The sequence below is a fragment of the Entelurus aequoreus genome, linkage group LG02 (assembly GCF_033978785.1).
Source record: "Entelurus aequoreus isolate RoL-2023_Sb linkage group LG02, RoL_Eaeq_v1.1, whole genome shotgun sequence".
NCBI classification, from domain to species: Eukaryota; Metazoa; Chordata; class Actinopteri; order Syngnathiformes; family Syngnathidae; genus Entelurus; species Entelurus aequoreus.
The window spans coordinates 29,529,059-29,549,184 of NC_084732.1; the positions used below are offsets into that span (position 1 = coordinate 29,529,059).

Sequence of the window (20,126 nt, forward strand, 5' to 3'; positions counted from 1 at the left end):
CAATTTAGTGTTGCCAATCAACCTATTATATACATCTATATATATATACTGTATATACACACATCTACAGTATATATATATATATATATATATATATATATATATATATATATATATATATATATATATATACACACACACACACACACACTAATATAGTGTGTATATACATTGTATGTGTATACAAAAGTTAAAGTACCAATGATTGTCACACACACACTAGGTGTGGCGAAATTATTTTCTGTGCATTTGACCCATCACCCTTGTTCACCCCCTGGGAGTTGAGGGGAATCATTTTTGGTGATTTAACCCCCAATTCCAACCCTTGATGCTGAGTGCCAAGCAGGGAGGTAATGGGTCCCATTTTTATAGTCTGTGGTATGACTCGGTAAATATATATATATATATTTATATGTATATATGTGTACATGTGTATATATATATGTATCTATACACATGTATGTATATATACAAATCTATACATGTGTATATACTGTATGTATTTGTATATATATATTTGTGTATATACACATCTATAGGAGTAGACGTGTGTATATATGTATATATATATATATATATATATATATATATATAACAAAAATATATGTATATAAATATATGTAAATATATCCATGCATATATATATATATATATATATATATATATATATATATATATATATATATATATATATATATATATATATATATATATATATATATATATATATATATATAAATAAATATAATTAAAACAAATATATATATATATACATATACACACACACACACATATATAATTTGAGTTAGTTTTTGGAAAAAGACAGCGCCTACTGGTTTACTTCTGATTGGCTTTTGTGTGGCAGTTCAAGTTCAACATTGTCTCTCCGCTTTACAATATTGCAGTGAATGTATTGAACATTTTCATAGATATGTGGAGAGAAACATTCCGGTATGCTCATTATTTGCATGATGCTGCGTACGTATTATGTTGCACAGCTGGATGGTGATTAGACCCTGACACAATACCGCCCCTAAAACTACACTGCTACCTCATTACAAGCTTCTTACGTAACATTACATTGGAAAAGGTCGGATCATGTATGAAGTGGTAAATCCATACACGACACGTCAAATAGACCTTATTAATACATTGGACCCAACATTAGAAACAGCTGCATAATCCATTGGACCCAACATTAGAAACAGCTGCATAATCCAATCAACTTAATAAAAACACCAATTAATATTAAGCAGTATTTAAATTTGCAAAGGCAACATTTTTTTTATATACCGTACTTTTAACTCTTGTGTACCTCAAACTGTCGGATGAAGTGACACTAAAAAAATTTGGGGTCAATGGCGACACCTGCTGGTGATTGTGAGTAAGTGCGTCAGCGGTTAGTTTTTGGCGAAAATGCTGCATTCTGTGTAATGGCCAGCAGGGGGCGACTTGGAGAGAAATACGGACTTGCACCTGCCATGATTTACTAATATAAACCTTTGTTATATTTTTAAGCGAACATCCTTAAAGGCTTAGTTTACCTTGAGCATCACTGCGCAGGTCTTAATGACAACACACCAACGAGCTGATTACTCTTCCGCCGCTACTTTTTTGCACATGACTAGCAGAGCAAACTTTAACGTTTTAAATTTTAAACGGACACAAATGAAAACCTGCACCTGCGATTAGGTTTTAAATGGACAATCACGTGATATGTCAGCTTTTGATTGGGTGCTTTAACCATGGCAGGCAGCCAATCAGTAATGGCCTCCTGAGGCGTTATTCTGTTTCGTAGACTAATTACTAGTTAATTCATTACAGTAGTTGGTTCCTTGCAGTATAAAAACGTATCTCAAAAGCACGAAACGTAAAATGAAATGAACACTTGGTGTTTGTTAAGCTGACATATTACTGGAGTTACTGAAATGAAATAAATTAAAGATTAACTGCTAAGAAAATTAAGCGAGGGACATTCTGGCGGCGAATTTAAGAAAACGTTTCTGATTGGCCAACACGATCAGCACTTGACGAATGAAAGAGCTTATTTGAATGCCAGCTAAAGATGCGTTCAGGTACTTAAGTGAATGTCACGATTTACAATTGTATAGTGTAAATACAAAACATTTTCCATTACATTACATAACCATATATAAATAAAACTATATTATACAGTATTTACACGTGTTTAATAGGGAGATAATCAGATGCATTTATTTGAGGCTTTTTGTAGTTTGTCTAGATATAGACATTTGTTTTTACTGAAAACATACTTGAAAAAAAATTATTATATATACTTATTGTACATCATCGCTTTAAGTTATAACCAGGAAAAGGGGTGTTATTGAAGTGGAGCAGGGAAGCAAACAAAAAAAAAGTAAGGCACTAACAGAATACAAATGAAATGGTCAGAATTTACCTTCATAGAAAACATAAGATAGACGAAAAAGTAAGTTCTATCTTGTAAAAACATAAATACAAACAACTTAATAAACAGTAAAACAAATATTGGGTTTTACATGTCATTTTGGGCCATCGAAAAGTTTGACGATATTTTAGGGCAATTGGGATAGTTAAACTCAATGTCATACTGTACTAACACTTGATGTAGTAAAATAATGATCTCTACTGTAAATTAGAGATCATAAAATATATAATATAATATATATAAATAATTGGTCATTTTAAACACCAGTACCAGTGTTATAGCTCTTCAACACAACACACATTGACTAAACAAAGAGGAAATAACAGTTCTATTTTTACCAAAGAAGAAAGGTCTAAGTCATTGCGGCCACGGAGCCTTTCTTATCACTGAAGAAGCTCTTGAGCATCATCACTTGGCCGATGCCGATGATAAACAGCAGAACGGTTTCGCCGATGGACCAGAAAGTCACGCGTTCCATCAGGTGGTCCGCCCTTGTGCGGTCGTGTGCTTCTCTGAGGCGATACCACGTCTGGGACTCAGCCACCACTTTCAGGATCTCGTGGATGGAGACACACGTGGATTCCAGCTGACCAAATATACAGAAAGTTACGTTCAGCTTTAGGAATCTTTTAAATCGCTCATACATTTGACTACTGACAACTAACGTCAGCTTTTCACACATTTTTATTCTCACTTCAAACAATTCAGTCTTTTAAAAAGTACCTTAGCTTGAAAAATGTATATATTTTTAAATAGTATTATATATACATACACACAATAACAAATGTTTTCCACTTTTCCAGAATATTGAACACTGCAAAATTCTGAATAATTTTTAAATCGCAATGTTTTTGCCCAGAATCTCACTCACACACACGCACGCACGCACGCACGCACGCACGCACGCACACACACACACATTTTGTATTTGTGCATAACTTCCTGTCCAATATTTTGCTAAATTGAGCCAATAAAAAATTCTAAAATAGTCATCTTCGTTGTTTGTTACCGAATTTGCCTTTTGTATCCGGAAGGGGTTGTTGCCAAAAGTCAGAAGTGCGCTGCTATGGAAACGGAAATAAATGCGCAGAAGAACTCCTTCCGGCAATGATTAAAATGACCAAAATACGGTAAATCTTGTACATATTACATATTGTTATGAACGTGTCTGTTACTACATTATATTTAATTGCAGTGTGTATACAAAACATTGATGGAGGGTTGATGGGTCTTAAAGGGCTTTGAAGGCTACAACATACAAACACTTTTTTTATCATCGTTAGAATCCCCCCCCAAAAAAGACATGTGTGTTCTTGTCTCCCATAATGATTGCGAACAATAGGCAAAATAAAAAATTTAAAAAATGCAGTTCCCCTTTAACGTGGCTAAGTCCCCCGACAGGCCAAGACCCTTTTGACAGTATCTGCACCCTGTCAGCCATGTTGTAGTTTTTAGCGCTTCAATAATGGAGTCAACAGACTCATAAGTTCTAACGTAAGTTCTAACGTAAGTTAGAACAGGGTGTCAAACTCATTTTTAGATCGGGGGGCCACATGGATAAAAATCTACTCCCAAGTGGGCCGGACTGGTAAAATCACGACACGATAACTTAAAAATAAGGACATCTTCAGATTGTTTTCTTTGTTTAAAAATAGAACAAGCACATTCTGAAAATGTACAAATCCTAATGTTGTTGTTTTTTTTTACACTTACATGTTACGGTTAATAATTTGTCGTTATTTATATTTTCCGAATAAATTATGTGATAATGTTCATCAGTCAACTCATTAGTGTTCATTTGAAATCTATTCAGATAAAAACAATATATCAAAATAAAATTACAGGATGTTATTTATGTAGTTTGATCATTTTCCTCAAGTGATGTACTAACATCTGGTTTATTTTTTTACATATTTAGCATCATCTACAAAGATACAAAATATTGCTATTGCGACATCCAGTGGACATATATAGAACAGCTGTTTCTTTCATTAAAAAAATTTCAGGTTAATTTTTATACTTGGCAAACTCATGCCGCGGGCCGGATAAAACCCCTCAGGCCGTAAGTTTGACACCCCTGAGTTAGAACGATACGCTTCTTTGTACTAGAAATGGCAAAATAGTAAGTAGGTTAGATAACATTATTGAATATGGTTAAAATCAAGAGTAAGATTAATTCAGTGTTAATATTTGAGAGGGTCCAGTCCCCTCTGTAGTGGAAAAGTCAGGTCCTGAGGTCAAACATGTTAAGGGAGCCCTGATCTAGACCACAAAGAATTGTTTTAACTGAGATCCCATCCATCTATTTTCTACCGCTTGTCCCTATGGGGGTCGCAGGGGGTGCTGGAGCCTATCTCAGCTGCATTCGGGTTTAAGGCGGGGTGCACCCTGGACAAGTCGCCACCTCATCACAGGGCCAACACAGATAGACAGACAACATTCACACACTAGGGACCATCTTAATTTCCCCTCTGGGATTATTAAAGTATTTCTGATTCTGATTTAGTGTTGCCAATCAACCTAACCCCAGGTGCATGTCTTTGGAGGTGGGAGGAAGCCGCAGTACCCGGAGGGAACCCACGCAGTCACGGGGAGAACATGCAAACTCCACACAGGAAGATCCCGAGCCCAGGATTGAACCCAGGACCTTCGTATTGTGAGACACATGCACAAACCCCTTTTCCACAGTGCTGCCCCTTGTTTTAAATGTAGATTAAAAATATAATTTAACCCCTTTCCCACCGTGCTGCCCCTTGTTTTAAATGTAGATTAAAAATATCATTGTAATTAAAGAACGAACATACTATTGCAAATTTAACGGGATAACCCAAATGTAGGTAAGGGTTAAAGATGTTAAAATGTTGACCACTAGTTTTGCCTTTTCCTCAGCAGATTATTAACCAATTTCCCCTGACCGGACCTCCGTTACCTGTGTCAGCGCTGTCGCTCTGGTCATGCTGGGAATCAGAGGCTCCTCCTCGCCATGGCGAAAATCCAGGTAGATGGATTTATGTGAGAAAGTGGAGAACTCATTGCTGAAGCAGACCTTGTAGACTCCCTTCATGGCAGTGGTGTGGGAGAAGCTGTCATACTGCTTCTTGTCCTCCCTGTACAGAATGTTATCGTGGGGATCTGTCACAAAACAGTCCACGTCGTAGTTCCCTCCTGAAATCACCTTGGTTGGAAGAAAGATTGAAGCACAAATAAGTTACAATGTATAACAATGGCAGCCATACGAGCTGGGAGGCTGACAACAGCTGTTAAGATAACAGTCACACAAAAGTGTAGTCATGTATTGAAATGTATGAAAGTGTAATGAAGTGAAAATGTATGAAAAAATGTATTGATTTATCAAATAAAGCGCATGTAAAATACATGTTTGGCCTTATAAGTATAATACAAGTGTGTCTTGTGTGAGAGGTGCGTTCAGGACATACCTGATAATCTAACTCAAACTTAATGTCTTTCTCCAGGTCTTCGTAGAAACATTGCTTCTCGTTGTCGGGAAGCTCAAACGTGAGCTCGGTGGCAAAAAGCACCAAAACATTACAGAGCAGCAGCAGTGAAAGCGACAACAGCAGCATTGTTCAAAAATTAAACCACAAAGTGTGGCGACTCCTTCATTGAATGTTTGCTCTGACGTGGCGCGGCGACAAAAGACTTCCGGGTTATTATTGTTGTTGTTGTTTTTTAAATATGTGATTATTCATTGTTATTTATGTCGAATATCTAACTGTATGGTGAATATTGTGTCATAAAAGAAAAACGTACGAATATGATCAATTTAAAAAAAAAAGCTTAAAATTATGATGTAATGACGTAACAAAGAAAACCGGAAGTAGGGAATGCAGCGAAATAAAAGCCAAAGGCAAATAATTTTAAAAAAAGGCCATGAAAACGTCACAAATTCTAAAAACACTTTTAATCAAAGACACATTTACTTTCAAGCGTTACCCCTTGCACATGTTTATGTACATTGTTTTTATTTTCTCTCTTTCATTATTTATGGTAGTTTGTTTATTATCTTGAATTATTGTCTGGAAAATTTTATGGAATTATTTAATATTTAACATTTTGAAAAATTATAGAAGGTTCATCTTCATGTTCATATTGTTTGTTTTAAATGATGGCGTTTATTTTGTATGTGACGTTTTGCATCATATTGCTGTTGAAATAAAGTTATGGAGGGAAAACTATTGAATTTACAGTAGCCGTATATACGTCACACAGCATGATTAGATTAACGTTTTTATTATGTTAGAAAAACCCATTTCCTCTCTTTCCTTTTAGTAGTTCTATTAATATATTGGAATATTGTCTAAAAACTAATATATAGTTGCCTTTCTGAAGGATGGTGTGTAGTTTTGTATGTGAAGTTTTGTATTGTTGAAATAAGGTTGTTAAAAAACAACCTTATAAAACCCTATTGTTGTTTTTTTGTTTCATTTATTTAACCGTTTACTGTTTGTTTATTTATGAATACTTTAATTTCCTGATTTGACTTAAGTGGAAGTCTATTTTATATTATGTGAAATTGAATGTATATGTTTAATAAAAATAAATAAAAACACCAAAATACCACAGCAAAAAAACTACTCAAGTTAGCCAGTTACAGTATGCGCAGTGCAACCCAAACCTTAACGTTTTCTTTTAACATACAGTCAACATAATTGTTAAAAAACACGACATAAAGTTATAAGTACAAAAAATAAAAATAAATTAAAACAATTGTTGGTGTTTTGCATTTTTTAAACAAGTGAAGAGCAATCAAACTTTATTTTGAAATTCCAAAAATACATACAGTTCGTTTCTTATCTCAGCTATGTTATAAGTGGACAAAGTTAATACTTAAGAAATCAGAATCCACGCAAAAGCACTTAAGTCATAATTTAAAATACATTATTAGCGCAGTCTTACGCCAGTAAACGCAAGTCACAACGTGATTTGCTGATAAAGGTCGAAATCATAATGGTCAACTTCCGGTTTGTAATTTTACTGCGAAAAGAATGTCAAAAATCACGCCCCCTTTCCGTTACGTATTATTGTTTATAGAAGTGTCTTGTCACTGGCAACTTGTGTCCTCCAGCCAGTGGATGACCGTTCTGCTCCCTTAACTTTCATTGTGTTGTGTGTTTGTTTGATCGGTGAACGATTATTCCAAAAATAAAAACAGAAATGGAGCAGTACGCCCAAACCGTAAAGGACTTCGTGGAGGCACACGCCGTCTGTTTCACCGTTGCGTTTGTTGCAGGTAAAATTGTTTTTTTTTTATAACTTACTGTTCTTATGTTTATTATTCATACGTTTCACGTTGAACACATTTTGAGGGGAACAAACCCTCAAAAAATAGAATCGAGTTACTCATGAAAATACAACTTTTCTTGAGAAATCCCTGTGAATTCTAACCATTAGTTAGTTTGATACATCATAGCACATCATAGCAATCCTCGCATACACTATGAATGGCCCCTGGTGGCTGTGGCCAAGATATTAGACGGATGTCCTTTCTTTATGATGTGCTTTCAACAGATTTGTCCTTGTTCCTAAAGCACTGTAATGCACAAGCTTAAGCCATACATGTAAATATAACTGCACTTAAAAACTGTCCACTTCATGTTTAAAAGATCAGCCAGTGATTTTGTGACATTATGTCGCATCATCACTTTATTTCCCTTGAAGAATAGTCGCCTTTGTATGTATAATGTGAAATATTTTTGAAATAAATACAGTGGGATGGATCTCTTAAATTCAAACACAATCCATCCATCGACCTTCTGTTTGTGTATTTAATATTGCTGTCAACTGTTTTACTCATGCGATCAATCACAAAACATTATTGCATTGATCATATATTTATGCGGATTAATCATGTAATTTATTTTGTTCCTTTACCCTAATTGCAGATGGTTGATCCATCAGTGATCAGATCAATGCATACATCAGTGCAAAGATGGTCTGCTCACTCACAAATTTCACAAAAAAAACACCTCAGACAGTACTTTAAGTAGAACTATTTTTGTGCAAATAAATGACGTAAATCAGGGGTCTCAAACTCAATTTACCTGGGGGCCACTGGATGCAGAAACTGGGTGAGGCTGGGCCGCAAGAAAATATTTCTTAAAAAAAATCTAACATGCACTTTTTAATGAATTCACCTCCTTTGAATGGCTTTCCCGCCCTAGCAACCATCTCACTCACCATGTAGCTAGCTTTGACTGCTGCATCGCTCTTTTCGCTTGCTTTCTTGACAAAATCTTGTTGCCTCAGTAGACTGGTTTTAAAATTTGCAACCCGGTTCACTCCCCTAGTATTTTGCATACTCCTCAGCATGTCTAGTTGTATAATGACGTTTCAAATTGTATTCCTTGTGCAACGCAACTTTCTCTGTATCAACTACAGAAAAGAGCTATAAGGATTATTCATAAAGTAGATTACTTAAAACACACTAACATATTATTTATTAATTCTGGTTTATTGAAACTACAGGAGCTAGTAAAGTTACAGACATTATGTGTCATGTTTAAGGCTAAAAGTAAAACATTACCAGCAAATTTACAAAAAATGTTTGTCATCACTTCTGAGAATGAAGAGCATAGAAGAAAAGGTCATTTCAATTCTTGACGAAATCTTGTTGCCTCAGTAGACTGGTTTTAAAATTTGCAACCCGGTTCACTCCCCTAGTATTTTGCATACTCCTCAGCATGTCTAGTTGTATAATGACGTTTCAAATTGTATTCCTTGTGCAACGCAACTTTCTCTGTATCAACTACAGAAAAGAGCTATAAGGATTATTCATAAAGTAGATTACTTAAAACACACTAACATATTATTTATTAATTCGGGTTTATTGAAACTACAGGAGCTAGTAAAGTTACAGACATTATGTGTCATGTTTAAGGCTAAAAGTAAAACATTACCAGCAAATTTACAAAAAATGTTTGTCATCACTTCTGAGAATGAAGAGCATAGAAGAAAAGGTCATTTCAAACATCAGTATTCAAGGACAACTTTAAAACAAATGTGTATATCAGTGGTGGGGGTTAAACTATGGAATTCTCTTTACAAGAGATAAAAGATTGTAAAAATATATTCCAATTGAAAAAATATATAAGGACAGAACAATGAGATCATATGGACAGCCATAACTGTTTACATTTTGCTTTATATTTATTATTTTACTTATTTTTTGCCTAGTTTTGTATTTGTTTTGTATCATCCTGTGAGGTGTATACTACTTATTTTGTTTTTTTTGTTCTTTTTGTACATCATGAAGTTTTGCACTTCTTGTGTTTTTTTGTTTGTTTTCGTTATATTTGGATGTAATTGTTTGTTTATATGATATCATTAAGTAAGACTACGTACTATGTTGAAGGGGGCAGAAAAATATAAGATTTTTCTTCATCCTGCTCCTTCTCAGGCATTGGTGTGTAAATGTATAATTTAAAAATTAAGGTATAATTGTCTATCGATCAAAGATGCACATCAATGAAGGAGATAAATAAAAATGAAATGAAATGAAATAAGACACGTCGGGGTGCCCCTGTGAAAGAAATATTGCATCAAAAATCGTCTCTGTCTGGAGCCAACGGGAGGAGGGTGGGGGGTGGAGTTTACAGTTACGGTAGCACAATTAGCCCCGAACGGGTTAACATCACCACGTCTGTATCAGCGCTGGGGTCCAGTGCACCACACTTTTGTATTGTCGCTCGCTCCTTCGGCGGAGTGCTCGTCTTCCCCGCCCGGACTGTTTACAACGGGGGCGGGAGCGAGCAGGCGGGCGAGGGAGGGAGGCAGGGAGGGAGGAAGGAAGAGCGTGTGTCATAGAAAAGCGGCAAAATGTTTCTCTGCTTGCATTACGCAAGTGACATCAATGCATACTTGCCAACCTTGAGACCTCCGAATTCGGGAGATGGGGGGGGTTGAGTTGGGCGGGGTTAGGGGTAGCGGGGGTGTTTTTGTAGCCCGGAAGAGTTAGGGCTGCAAAGGATTCTGGGTATTTGTTCTGTTGTGTTTATGTTGTGTTTAGGTGCGGATGTTCTCCCGAAATGTGTTTGTCATTCTTGTTTGGTGTGGGTTCACAGTGTGGCGCATATTTGTAACAGTGTTAAAATATAAATAAAATAAAATATGACCACCCTCAGTGTGAAATGTATGGCTGTTCCTCAAGTATGTCTTGCAATAACCTGCGTGTGTCTCTAGAAGCCTCATACAACATGTGTCTGGGCTGGCACGCTGTTAGTATGGAGAAAAAGATGATGCGGTGACAGATTCTAGAGGACACTGATGACAGTGCCATCACGGCACGCCCTCGATATTGTCGAGAGCCTCATACCACAACGTGATTGGTAGATTTCTTCAGCTCCGCACACAACGCTGTCAAGCGCCATTCATTTAAAACTCGCGGGCCGCACTAACATTAAACTTTCATATTAAGGTGGGGGCCGCAAAATAACGTCTCCCGGGCCACAATTGGCCCGCGGGCCGCGTGTTTGAGACCCCTGACGTAAATTGAAGTAAAACCGTTTTAAAAATGTTCCTGTATGACATTCTCACAATAATTGCATTTATATTACGGTCTTTTAAAAAAAATAAAAAATCCTTTGACTAATGCAAGCACGCAATTTAATGTGATTAATTAGACTTGGAGACTTAGACTTAGACTTCCTTTTTATTGTCATTCAAATTTGAACTTTACAGTACAGATAAGAACGAAATTTCATTTCATCAGCTCATGGTAGTGCAGGATGAAAAAGCAATAAGGTGCATATATAAATAAATAAATAAATAGGTTACTGTACAGATAAATATATTGCACTTTTTCACCTGCGTCCACGTTTATGGATGTATGTTATATTGTCTTTTTTATTCCAGCAAATAATGTGATTAAATTCAATTGTGTGATTAATCCGATTTAAAAAATAATCTGACAACACTAGTTTTAAGCAATATTTGCTCCCCCCCATTTGAAACAAAGTAAATGATAATCTGCATTGTATGAAACAGTACCAGCACAAAACCTTTTATGTACTCTAGTGTACATGCATTATTAATAATCATAATCATAAACATTAAAAAAATAAGCTAACCACTGTTATTAAGACATAAATGGTGGAATGCGTCAACAAAATTGTAAAAATTAAGGTGGCAAAAAAGCCAAAGAAAAAGCAAAACATGCACAATGATGTTGTAGGTCTATTTGGAGATGTACAGGTATGTCTGTAAATATGCACCTATGTGAATGGGTTAAAAAAAAGCAAAACATGCACAATGCCATCCATCCATTTTCTACCGCTTATTTCCTTCGGGGTGGCGGGGGGCGCTGGAGCCTATCTCAGCTACAATCGGGCGGAAGGCGGGGTACACCCTGGACAAGTCGCCACCTCATCGCAGGGCCAACACAGATAGACAGACAACATTCACACTCACATTCACACACTAGGGACTCTTTAGTGTTGCCAATCAACCTATCCCCAGGTGCATGTTTTTGGCGGTGGGAGGAAGCCGGAGTACCCGGAGGGAACCCACGCAGTCACGGGGAGAACATGCAAACTCCACACTGAAAGATCCCGAGGCCGGGATTGAACTCACGACTACTCAGGACCTTCGTATTGTGAGGCAGACGCACTAACCCTTCTTCCACCGTGCTGCCCATGCACATGCACAATGCCTGCTAATTAAAATCAAGACATACATTGGCGTAATGTGTCAAAAATATGTAAAAAAATAAAGGTGGCAAAAAGCCAAAGAAAAAGAAAAACATGCGCAATGCTTGCTAAATGACGCCGTTTAAAAATGTACGTTTTGGACAACTTTGGAGGCATTTTGTGTTTTGAAAACTGGTTGATTTTTAAATCTCACTACCTCAGGGGACTAATGAGACTGTAATTTGTAATACTTTCCACCTCTAGCGACTAGACAAAAGCATAAGAAAAGATGTAAAACGCAGGGCACTGACGAGCCGTCATTGTAGATCGTATGTAGTGTCGAACACTGCGAACATGTTTTCCTCTTGCAGGAGGGAGCCTGCTGGCCTTGCGCAGGTGGCTGGCGGGGGGAGTGTGTCGGAGCAAGGCCCGGCTGGATGGAAAAACTGTCCTCATCACAGGAGCCAACACCGGCATTGGGAAGGAGACGGCCTTGGATTTGGCAAAACGAGGTCAGCTTACTTCTTTTATCTTGATTTTACATCACAGTACTTCCGTTTTTTTTAAAATTTTTGTCCAAAGGGGCCAGAGTGATCTTGGCCTGCAGAGACATGACCAAAGCCTACCTGGCAGCTGATTACATCCGTCACACAAGCGGAAATAGCAACGTGGTGGTGAAGAAGCTGGACCTCGCCTCCCTAAGGTCGGTCCGAGACTTGGCCAAAGACATCCAGCTGACCGAGGAACGTTTGGATGTCCTCATCAACAATGCAGGTGTTTTCTTGCACCCTTTTTACACGCTTGCAAGCTCCATTTGTCTAAACCACAAGAACAACAATATGTACATAACTATTCAAATAGAATAGGATATAAATAGACTTGATTATAGGCTAGTAGGAATAGATAATACATTGAATAAAATACATAGAAAATATTGATTAATCCAATATAGCAAACAAAATGTAAAGTATGTAGGTTCAAAAGTAAGATTATTAGAAGTGCAGTGGTACCTTGGGATATGAGTTTAGTTGGTTCTGTGACACAGCTCGTACCTAAAATAACTTGAATTGCGAATGAATTTAAATCCATTAAATCAGAAAAATACAAACAGAATTGTATTTTTAACTGTAACATGTTTTTTTTAAAGAAAACAAACTTTTAGGTTAAAAATACTGTAAAATAAAAATGTATAGTATTTACCTTAGATTTCTAAAGTATCTCCTTCCAGTTGCGTCTTTGTCAAACCAGACCATGAGCAGCTTCTTCATATTTTCATGGATAAATGTCTGCCGTTTAGATATTATTTTGACATTCTTGGCTGGCATTAGACTCATTTTTTTTTCCAGTATGGTGCAGACTAGCAATGCTACGCTGTCATGTTTTGGATGATTTTTTTTCTTTAATTCAATGAATATTCACTGTCCTTCTCACTCACTTTCTTCGTTTTAATGGTTGGAAAATAAGTTATGTCGATCTCTAGCTATAAGATTATGCTGGTGAGTAAGACCAGATGTTTTGGTAGGATCTTACGGGGTTTGGCTTGTTACCCAAATTTTTGCTCAACAATTAGCCAAGAGACTGCTCTTATCTCAAAACACTCTTAAATTGGGCCCCTCTTTAATTGAGGTACCACTTCTACCAAGCAAGAGGGTATATGTTAGGGGTGCACAAAAAAATCGATTCACATACGAATCACAATTTCTATTCATCCCGATACTAAATAGTCATAATTTTTTTAATATTTATTTTTAAATTTTTTTATGTAAGAATAATTGTTTTCGAATACGTTTTTAGGCCATCTCCATGGAGCCAGAAGGTGCTTTTCTAACCTGTAACCAGTTTTAAAAAAGTGTAATCGGTTTGAGTCGAATCGTCATTGCAGGAATCGGAATCGTATTGAATCGTTAGGTATCCCTAGTATATGTTTGTTCAGTTTTGGTTATCACAACCTACAGGACTGGAGTGGAACAGTACAGTTAACGTTGTTAGGATTTCACAACGAAACAAGTGCTGATGTTGATCTTTTCCAGGTATTATGATGTGTCCCAAGTGGAAGACCGACGATGGCTATGAGATGCAATTCGGTATTAACCACCTGGGACATTTCCTCCTCACCAACCTTCTTGCTGAAATGCTGAAAAAGTCTGCTCCGAGTCGAGTCGTCATTGTCTCCAGCAGTGCGCATGAAAAAGGTAAAAGGGCGTTGTGGTTCTGGCTTCTGTCCAAGGTTTCTTCCTCGCCTGAAGTGCTACCCCACAGACAGATCTACTGTCCTTTTGAAACAAATCAACACGCAGCAAACTATTTTCGGAACATCTCATGGAATTAATCAGTGCACTTCAGCTCTCCAGGGCTGACAGCACTTGTGCAACTCCGGGCCATAACACCACCACTAACTTGTCACCATACCTATCTTGGTATTGACTAGAGGTGGGAATCTTTGGCCACCTTACGATTTGGTAACGATTACAATTCAGGATTATTGATGCATCTTTAATTTATGTATATGGATGCAGTTTTACATTTCTTTTTGTTTAAAAAAATAAGCGTTTAGCACTTACAACTTAAAAAAAATAAATCATTTGGAATAAGACAGTTAAATTAACTCCCACGTTTATTAAATTCATGAAGATGTGTGCAAAACTGGACTAAGTGCTGGAAAGTAAAGGAGCTGGTCGAATCTCTCGGTGAGGTGGCTCTCTGCAGTCAGCCAAATGTTAGAACTGTCTGCATTACTTTATTTACAACAAATACATCGATTATTGACGTTTACTTATCGATTGTTGACATTTACTAATCGATTCTATAATTGTTTATGTCCGAATTGCGATGCTTCTAAAAATCGATTATTTCCTCCATCTGTAGTATTGACAGCTATTTAGACAATGTGGACCTATCAGACCACAGAACACTTTTACACTTTGCATCAGTCCATCTTAGATGAACTCAGGCCCAGCGAAGCCGGCGGCGTTTCTGGGTGTTGTTGATAAATAGCTTTCGCTTTGCATAGAGCTTTAAAGGCCTACTGAAATGAATTTTTTTTATTTAAACGGGAATAGCAGATCCATTCTATGTGTCATACTTGATCATTTCGCGATATTGCCATATTTTTGCTGAAAGGATTTAGTAGAGAAAATCGACGATAAAGTTCGCAACTTTTGCTCGCTGATAAAAAAAAAACCTTGCCCCTACCGGAAGTAGCGTGACGTCACAAGCGGTAGTGCTGCTCACAATTCCCCGTTGTTTACATGGAGCGAGAGATATTCGGAGCGAGAAAGCGACGATTACCCCATTAATTTGAGCGAGGATGAAAGATTCGTGGATGAGGAACATTAGAGTGACGGACTAGAATGCAGTTCAAGAGATATATTTTTTCGCTCTGACCGTAACTTAGGTACAAGCTGGCTCATTGGAATCCACACTCTCTCTTTTTTCTATTGTGGAACACGGATTTGTATTTTAAACCACCTCGGATACTATATCCTCTTGAAAAGGAGAGTCGAGAAAGCGAAATGGACATTCACAGTGACTTATCTCCACGACAATACATCGACAAAGCTCTTTACCATGAGCTAACGTGATAGCATCTGTCTCAAATGCAGATAGAAACAAAATAAATAAATCCCTGACTGGAAGGATAGACAGAAGATCAACAATACTACTATCAGGAGACACCGAACCAAACACTGGACATGTAAATACACGGTTAATGCTGTGCCGCCTGTCGAAGCCTGGCAATGCTGTTGCTAACGACGCTAACTTAACAACGGGACCTCGTCAGAGCTATGATAAAAACATTAGCGCTCCACCTATGCCAGCCAGCCCTCATCTGCTCATCAACACCCGTGCTCACCTGCGTTCCAGCGATCGACGATGCGGTCGGCGGCCCAGAGACGTAGGAAGTCAAGGTGAGGTCGCCGGCGCTAGTGTCTGCTATCCAACAAAGTCCTCCTTGTTGTGTCGCTACAGCCAGCTGCTAATACACCGATCCCACCTACAACGTTCTTCTTTGCAGCCTCCATTGTTCATTAAACAAATTGCAAAAGATTCACCAACACAGATGTCCAGAATACTGTGGAATTTTGTCGAAGAAAACAGTGTCCAATAGGGTCCAAACACTTCCGTGGACCTCGCGACGTCACGCGCATACGTCACGCGCATATGTCACGCGCATACGTCACCCTACAAAGGCGTTTTGAACCGGAAGTTCCCGGGAAATTTAACATTGCACTTTATAAGTTAACCCGGCCGTATTGGAATGTGTTGCAATGTTAAGATTTCATCATTGATATATAAACTATCAGACTGCGTGGTCGGTAGTAGTGGGTTTCAGTAGGCCTTTAACTTGCACTTCCAGATGTAGCGACAAACTGTAGTTACTGACAGTGGTTTTCTGAAGTGTTCCTGAGCCCATGTGGTGATATCCTTTACACACTGATGTCGTTTTTTTGATGCAGTACCGCCTGAGGGATCGAGGGTCACGTGCATTAAATGTAGGTTTTCGGCCTTGCCGCTTACATGCAATGATTTCTCCAGATTCTCTGAACCTTTTGATATTACGGACCGTAGATGGTGAAATACCTAAATTCCTTGCATTAGCTCGTTGAGAAATGTTGTTCTTAAACTGTTCAACAATTTGCTCACGCATTTGTTCACAAAGTGACGACCCTCGCCCCATCATGGTTTGTGAAGCTGCTTTTATACCCAATCATGGCACCCACAGGTTCCCAATTAGCTTGCTCACCTGTGGGATGTTCCCAATAAGTGTTTGAGGAGCATTGTTCAACTTTCTCAGTCTTTTTTGCCACTTGTGCCAGCTTTTTCGAAACATGTTGCAGGCATCAAATTCCAAATGAGCTAATATTTGCAAAAAATAAAAGTTTCTAAGTCCGAACGTTAAGTATCTTGTCTTTGCAGTCTATTCAATTGAATATAGGTTGAAAAGGATTTGTTTTTATTTACCATTTACACAACGTGCCAACTTCACTGGTTTGGGGTTTTGTATATCCAACTTTCATTTCTACAATATTTCCCAATGAGAAAATATATTTTGTTTGAAATGCTTTTTGATACTGTGAGTTTTGCTGCTCTATTTCCCTCAGGTCACATCCATTTCGAAGACATTAACCTGGACCAAGACTACCAATGTGACGTGAGCTACCGCCAAAGCAAGCTGGCCAATGTGCTCTTCTGCAGAGAGCTGGCTTCCAGACTGCAAGGTGCTCTAAAACGCCACAAACGCTCCATGCTTCCTTCTCTGTGACATTTTGGCCCAAACTTGATGGATCCCCTCCCATCAGGCACAGGGGTGATGACTTACAGCCTCCACCCTGGCGTCGTCCGCACAGAGTTAGGCCGCTACATGTTCCCTCCTATGCCCCTGTGGAAGAAGATTCTGGCCATGCCCTTTCTGGTGATGATCAAAAGTCCCTGGGAAGGAGCTCAGACCAGCATCTACTGTGCTGTGGACGAGAGTCTGGCCAATGCCACCGGACTTTACTACAGGCAAGTAATCTTCCTCAGTCTAACTAACTGTTACTCAATGCGAGCAAGATTCCTATTAGATTTGAAGCAAATATAACTGCTGTATTGTATTCATCATCTTAATCATACTTGCATGTTGTATTCACTACCAACAGCGACTGTGCTGTAAAGACTCCTGCTCCAGCTGCATTGGATGATACCGTAGCCAAACGACTGTGGGTGCTCAGCGCCTCCATGGTTAGCCTGGTCTGAAATCAGCAGCCTGCATTCATACTGCAGCAACTACCAGGCACTAACTTGGAAGATATGGTGCTAAATTATGTGGCCTTTTTTTTTTTTTTTCACCTTAATTTTTTTATTTATTTCACCCTAAACTGACCAATTTGCACTCTGTGATGGCACTCTTTATAAAAGTATTAGGGCCACACGGAAAAGAAAAAAATGCACCGTACAAAAATAAAGTTGGTGTAAAAATAGCTGTAATACTGCGTGAAAAGATAGAGGAAAAATACACCTTAAACATTACATTTATATTACAATAAGTAGTGTATATTGGGCTGTTTTCGAGTTAAGATTTTTATAGTCAAATCTTATTCGTCAGATTTTGCCCCATTGTCGACGATCAGAGTTTTTAATTTAAGAGAAATAAACAGATGGTGATGTGTTGTAGCATATATTGACTGGTCACAAAGGGTCAGTAACGTCACATGGATGTCCTTTAACACTTAAATACTTAAATATTCCAAAGTTAATTAAAATGTACTTATTTAAGGAATACAATCTCACATTAAAGTGAACAAAACAAGAATCTAATTCGCGACTTTTTTCACCTAAAAAAAAGGCTAGACCACAGTTTGTGAGGCCTGCTCTGGGGCACAGCGCCAAAAGGACATCAAACTTGACTAAATAGAGTAAGTGGAAGGCATAACAAAGTTTCCGTATGTGGACCTGTGGAAGGATCATTACCTTTTTCAAGGGGAGAGCTACACGTTCGGAGTTAGGCAGTGCATCTCGGCGCCCGCGCCGTGTCCAGTCTCCGGTGTGTTTAACGGGTATATGGTGAGATTCGGCCAGCCAGAGGCATGAAGCGGCACAGCGAGACCCGTATGTAACAGCGTAGTGTCCCAATCAGCCTAAAATCCTATCCACCATACAAAAACACTATTAGTATAATATTCTTGTGTGCAGACAAAAACATTTTACTGCATAAGATGTGGGAGTCCAAAACATGCCAGCTGACTATAGACATGACGTCACACCAGAAAGCAGCGAAGTGACAGCTGAAACTAAGTTGTCTCTTACTCCCTAAAAAACTATTTGTTTGCACACAAAAAATTGTTTTAATATTGAAAGGGGAACTTTTTGGGGGGTAATTTTGCCTATAGTGGTCACCTGCTATATGCGGAGATCCCAGCAGGTATTAACTTACCTCCCTCCCATAGCGAGACTCGTCCAAATGAAATTGACTTTGACTATTTGAAGACAGCCTGAGTGTATATGGTAATATTACAAAAATAAATCACATAAAAAGTCTTGATTTTACTGCACGCCAAATATTTTTACAATATCATATAAAAGGTCATTTATATTTTACAGGGAGAAAAAAAACTTTAATAAAGTTGTAATTATTTTACGACTATATCCCATTAAATTATATTATTCTCGTAATAGAATGATTTTTTGTCATAGTTCTCTGTGTGGCTCTAAAACTTCTTCATAGTGTAGTAAATGAGCTTTGAAGCAAACTGCACTGCTCGCCTGATATGGTTTGCCTAGTCTACATATCTTAATGTATTTATTGCTGTGATAGTTTTTTTATTAGAAGGGAGTTTTCTCAGCTGCTGCACTCTTGTGTTACAAAATGCATGCCATACTCTGCCTGTTAATATAAAAAGGTCAACATGAAGCATCAACAGAAATATTAGAAAATGAAGGCCAGACCACATGTATTTATTTGGAAGATAGTTACCATAAGAATGGTTGTATTGTATAACTGTGGTTTGTGTGTTGTATCTGACAGCTTTAATAAAGAAAACTTCTTATAATACAATTTTATACTCAAGGATAGGTCAGTTGCAATTTAAATAAATTATATAAGTGAAAATTAGGCTGTTTTACACCAGTTAGGAAGATAGAAAGATGAAGTGCTATTTACTTTGCAATATAACAATGCTAAAACTGCCTTTATTAAATGACAAAGCAATATAATGAAATGGTAAGAAAAACACCTTCAACTGTTGAAATGGGGTGTCAAAGGTTTTTATGATATAGCGCAGATGCTGTTTTGGAGATTTAAGTGTTGAAAGCTCAAAAATGATAATGAATCAATGTTATGAATTTTTGACCTATTTAAGTCTCGAATTACTTCACATCCAATATTACACTTTTACATTTTGGGGGGAAGAAAATACTGCATATGTTGTGCTTATGCTGTAAAAAACATTTTTTTGACAAAAAAGGCCTAAAATATTAAAAGCTTCATATCGACAATTAGACCTGAAGTTGATCAAGAGGTTTAAACGTTGGTTAAAAAAATTATAATATGACTTATTTTAACATTTTTACATTTA

The 20,126-nt window shown here is 37.6% G+C and overlaps 2 protein-coding genes across 2 annotated transcripts; one reads left to right on the forward strand and one right to left on the reverse strand.

The window, feature by feature from the left end:
• Window positions 1-2,178: 2,178 nt before the first annotated feature.
• LOC133662907 (transmembrane emp24 domain-containing protein 3-like) lies at window positions 2,179-6,108 on the reverse strand. The gene is made up of 3 exons (XM_062067103.1): window positions 5,866-6,108; window positions 5,358-5,603; window positions 2,179-3,014 (listed from the first exon to the last, which is right to left on the reverse strand). Exons 1-3 carry the CDS (start codon window positions 6,010-6,012, stop codon window positions 2,781-2,783), a joined length of 627 nt encoding a protein of 208 aa, XP_061923087.1. The 5' UTR covers window positions 6,013-6,108; the 3' UTR covers window positions 2,179-2,780.
• Window positions 6,109-7,454: 1,346 nt separating this feature from the next.
• Window positions 7,455-19,606, forward strand: LOC133632366 (retinol dehydrogenase 11-like). Its single transcript, XM_062024754.1, has 7 exons — window positions 7,455-7,679; window positions 12,444-12,584; window positions 12,655-12,846; window positions 14,103-14,264; window positions 17,175-17,291; window positions 17,373-17,571; window positions 17,706-19,606. The coding sequence occupies exons 1-7, from the start codon at window positions 7,604-7,606 to the stop codon at window positions 17,806-17,808; spliced, it is 990 nt and encodes a 329-aa protein (XP_061880738.1). The 5' UTR covers window positions 7,455-7,603; the 3' UTR covers window positions 17,809-19,606.
• Window positions 19,607-20,126: the final 520 nt, after the last annotated feature.